This window comes from Sitophilus oryzae, unplaced genomic scaffold (assembly GCF_002938485.1).
Source record: "Sitophilus oryzae breed Bouriz unplaced genomic scaffold, Soryzae_2.0 scaffold_1007_pilon_pilon, whole genome shotgun sequence".
NCBI lineage: Eukaryota > Metazoa > Arthropoda > Insecta > Coleoptera > Curculionidae > Sitophilus > Sitophilus oryzae.
The window spans coordinates 54,584-58,899 of record NW_022145624.1 but is presented as its reverse complement, the minus strand read 5'-3'; the positions used below and the strand labels follow the sequence as shown (position 1 = coordinate 58,899).

At 35.1% G+C, this 4,316-nt stretch overlaps 1 protein-coding gene across 1 annotated transcript; it reads right to left on the bottom strand.

Annotated features, from left to right (window-relative positions):
* Positions 1 to 688: 688 nt before the first annotated feature.
* Positions 689 to 1,135, bottom strand: LOC115889845. Its single transcript, XM_030909956.1, has one exon. The coding sequence runs from the start codon at positions 1,133 to 1,135 to the stop codon at positions 689 to 691; it is 447 nt and encodes a 148-aa protein (XP_030765816.1).
* Positions 1,136 to 4,316: the final 3,181 nt, after the last annotated feature.

Here is a 4,316-nt window from a genome sequence, read left to right as displayed (position 1 = left end):
AATGAAAACATTGTTCTCTCTGAAGCTAGTTTAAGAGATTTTTAGTTGGCGAAGGAACCAAAATACAATAATTTCTCGAAACAAAGTGTGATAAAATATATACAAGATTATTTCTTATCAGTGTACAGATGAGACAACAATCTTTCTTTATCGATGGCTTTGGAAAGTTAAACAAACTGCAATTTCTACACACGTCCAATAAATTACAACTATATTTTTCCTGTTCAACATTCGGCATGTAAATATTGATTGTGCAGTTGCATTATTTCCAGGATTTTACAGAATCAGTCATCGTTTTAGACTCGAGAGCATGGAAAAACATAGAGGGGCAAGACACTGATAATCTATATATAGTATATTTATGGGTTAGAACGTCTTGCGACGTTGTCCGATGCCTAACTTCCACGTCTTCCGATCGTTCCATTGTCTCTCGCTTAGATTTCTGGCACTCATTGCTCTTGTGACACCCTCCTTCCAAGTCTTCTTAGGTCTTCCACGTTTTCTTCGATATTGGGGTATCCATTGCATAATTTGTTTTGGAAGTCGTGTGTCATCCATCCTCTGGACAGGTCCGTACCACATAAGTTGTGGGCGTTCGATGTCGGTTGCCAAAGATCCCTCTATTCCTATCTTCTGTTGGATTTCTTCGTTTCGGACTCTATCTCTGCGGGAAATTCCTAAGGTTCTTCTATAGGCTTCCGTCTTTTCCTACCGCTTCCGTCTCTGCACCATAAAGTAGACTGCTCTTTACCAGGGTCTCGTATATATTGATCTTCCGTTTCTTCCCTATTTCATTACTCCAAAATACTCCATTCAGACAGCCAATTGTTCTTCTAGCTTGTGATATTCGTTTTTTAATTTCTTTGTCATCTTTAGCTGTTGTATCAAATATCACTCCTAGATAGGTGTAGTCATTGCAGGCTTCTATCTCTTCATTTTCTAGATGTACGCTAGATAGTTCTGCACCAATAGGTAGATATTTAGTTTTTTCTGTATTTATTTCCAAACCCCATCGTTGATATTCCTCTTGTAGTTTCCTTGTCATGTACTCCAAATCATCTTTATCGTTGGCCATAAGAACTTGATCTGCGAACTGCAGGGTATATAGACAGGTATCTCCCAGATTAATGCCCATTCCATTCCACCCCCTTAAACTGCTTGACGTTTAAAGCTGATTTTTGGCAAACGAATTGACTGTGGGGTGTAGAGGTTCGATAAGGAGGGGTTTCTCGAATCTCAAATTCCAAGAGGGTGAAAAGGCCCCTCAATATTACAATATTTGTTATTTAAAAAACGGTTAGTCTTTCGGGAAAAAGCTTGGACACGCATAATTTATTTTGCTTTTTTACATATTTAGATTTTTTTTTAAAAAATCACAGGGTGTTCCAAAAAGTTGGGTAATTGAGTAACCACGATTCTGCTTAAACTGCTTGACGTAAAAAGCTTATTTTTGGCAAACGGATTTTTCGAAAGTCAAATTCCAACGAGATGAAACTACCCCTCAACGCCAACGAAGTCGCGGGTACACGCTAGTTTATTATAAAAATATATGTCTAGTATATGACGTAAAACCTCTAATCGACACAATACCGTGAATGACACCATTATTCTCAATTTTCGTCCCCTCTATACCCTTTTTATGATCTACGGCACTCGGAACAACGAACAGCAATAAATATCGGAACATAAACCGATAAAGCCCGAACGCTGTAACAACATGCCATATTTATTAATTCATTTTATTCCCGTTATTGATGATTTTTCCGCTTAATGCCGCAGATAAACTTTTTACGACCCGCTGACAAGTTATTCCTTTATTCCCTGTCGGCCGTTTGCCCCCCGTTCTCCCAGTTCTATACCCGTTATCCCCCAATCGACACTAATGAAATATGTCGATAAAAATATGTTTTTATTTCAATAAAAGGCTTTCGCGTATTGTTCCGTCTGTAATCATTCTGTTTGTTCGTTTAATATAGTTAATTATTGTGTTTTACTCCTATATTATACAGGGAGATTCATATTAAATGGCTTTTTCGCAAATCTTTAATTTTGTGTAATGTAAAAAAAAGCCACACTGATAAAAAAGATACACTTGAACTAGTCGTCATCGTTCTTGAAAAAAAAAATTAGTGACAAGAGAATTTATTTTAGCGTAAAAGAAAATATTTTGCCTGAAGAAAAACTCTCTTAACTCAAGAAAACTGGTTCTCTTGAAAAATTTCTCTTGAATCTATTTTCATTCAACCAAGTGCAAGTTACTTTGTTTTAAGATAATAACAAAAATACGCTAGGAAGTACTTCATTCAAGAAACATGGCCATTTTTCCAATAGCTAAATACTCTTTTGATGAAAAATAATAACTACACGCAAAGACAATGACGAAGGACGGTATATACAATCAGTCGGCAGTCCGATCAGTCGTACATAATAGTACGCAAGGGTTTTGTTGCTTGGAATTTTCCACTTGGAATTTTGCATAATTTGCTTTTTAAACGCATATCGTATAACAAATTAGTGATCGTTATTAACATGCATTTGTCATTTTTATGGACAAATTTTAGGATATATGGATTCTTTAAAGGAGTTTCTGAAAAATGGAAATTAGAGCATTTATTTGCTATATTTGAAGGTAAGAGACATTTACCTAATGCACCTGTTTAGATAATGCATGTGTGACTATAGATAGAATAAGAATATAGGTATCGATTTTTTATGCAAATAATTACAAAAATTTTAAAATTTGAAGTCGTCGTATTAAAAATTCAAAATGTGACCAAAGCCTATAATTTTAATAATTTGCTTTAATCGTTTTTTGATTAATCGTGATGTAATATTTCTTTCTAATTTGTAGAGTGATGAACCACCCCAAAAAATACCAAGGAGTGAAGAAGCAGAAATAACTACTATATCGGAAAATAATATCACTTTACTTACTACAGACCAGAAAAACCTAAATTTATCAGAAAATAATATACCTCGTAATATGCCTGTACATGATGTATAGACTTCTCTTAGATCAAAATAAATTTTAGTCGAGTCAATAGTATTCGCTATTGGTTTAAGAAAAGTGTCTCTTTAATCAAGAAATGTCCCTTTTCAATCAAGAATTTTTGCATGAATCAAAGAGACTATTGTTCTTGTAGCAAGAACTTCTTTGCATATTCATGTTGGGTCAAGAGTGAAATACTTTGGACTGATAGATTCTTCTATTCTTTAAAGTAATTTTTTAAAGCTTATGAAAAAGATAGTTAATGCTTTGGGCAAAGAAACGTCGTTCTTGGCCCTATTGAAAAGCGCCAATCTTTTGGGTCAAAGTCATATTCATTTCGACTGAGAGATCCTTTTTTTTTCAGTGCATCCATGCTTTCAAATACCGAGTGTATTACGCTGTACTGTTGAAAGAAATATATATCATATTTCAAAAATCTGGCTAAGGCTTAGCCCGATCCTGTCGTGTTAAGCCACAGCCAAAATTCCAAACACACTTGCTTTGATTAAGGCTTGATTAGGGTTTGCAGAGCTTCAGCATTTGCCATAAAATAGCGAGCAATTTGTTACAAAACCATATAAATTATATATCACTGTAATCACAAAACTTCAATCTATTTCCGTATTGTAACGGAATTTTAAATTATGTCTTTATTTTCGAGAAAATTTAGTCCAAACATAAGGAATATTTTGTTGATGTTTGACCATCAAAATCCTAAAAATAAAGAAGTTGTTCAAAATTTTCCTACAATACGGATATAGTATAATCCTTTATCTTTAATTTCCCTCTTCATTTGTGTAAAAATACCTAGCCAGTTTTAAATAAAACGTTAAAAGCCGAACGCTTATTTTGCTACTTTTTCAGACTAGTGAAATAGAACATGTCATCAGGACACTCTCAGAACCTGTTTGAAACGCTCTTTGACGACTTTTTGGACAAAACTAATCATACTATAAAACCACAATGCATTATTGGCTGCAGACACTGTTTCCTCAATGAACACCTCTGTAGAGCGAAGCTGAGAAACAACGGCGAATCCAGATTCTGTGGGGAAAATGGCAAATAACTATTTCCTCTCATTTTTTATCGACTTATCAAAAAACCCTCATACTACATGCAACATCGATGACCAAACTGAAGAAATTGGCGTTAAAATTAAAACATCGTCCACCGTATTTACCAGATTTAGTCCCCATTGACTCTCTTCCTTTCCAAACTTACAAAATATGTCTTCTCATTTTTCATCGACTTATCGATGTACCCTCGTACCGATCGTCCGGTCTGAGACACGGCGAGCCGTCCGCAACGATGATGGATGAGTCCTCGC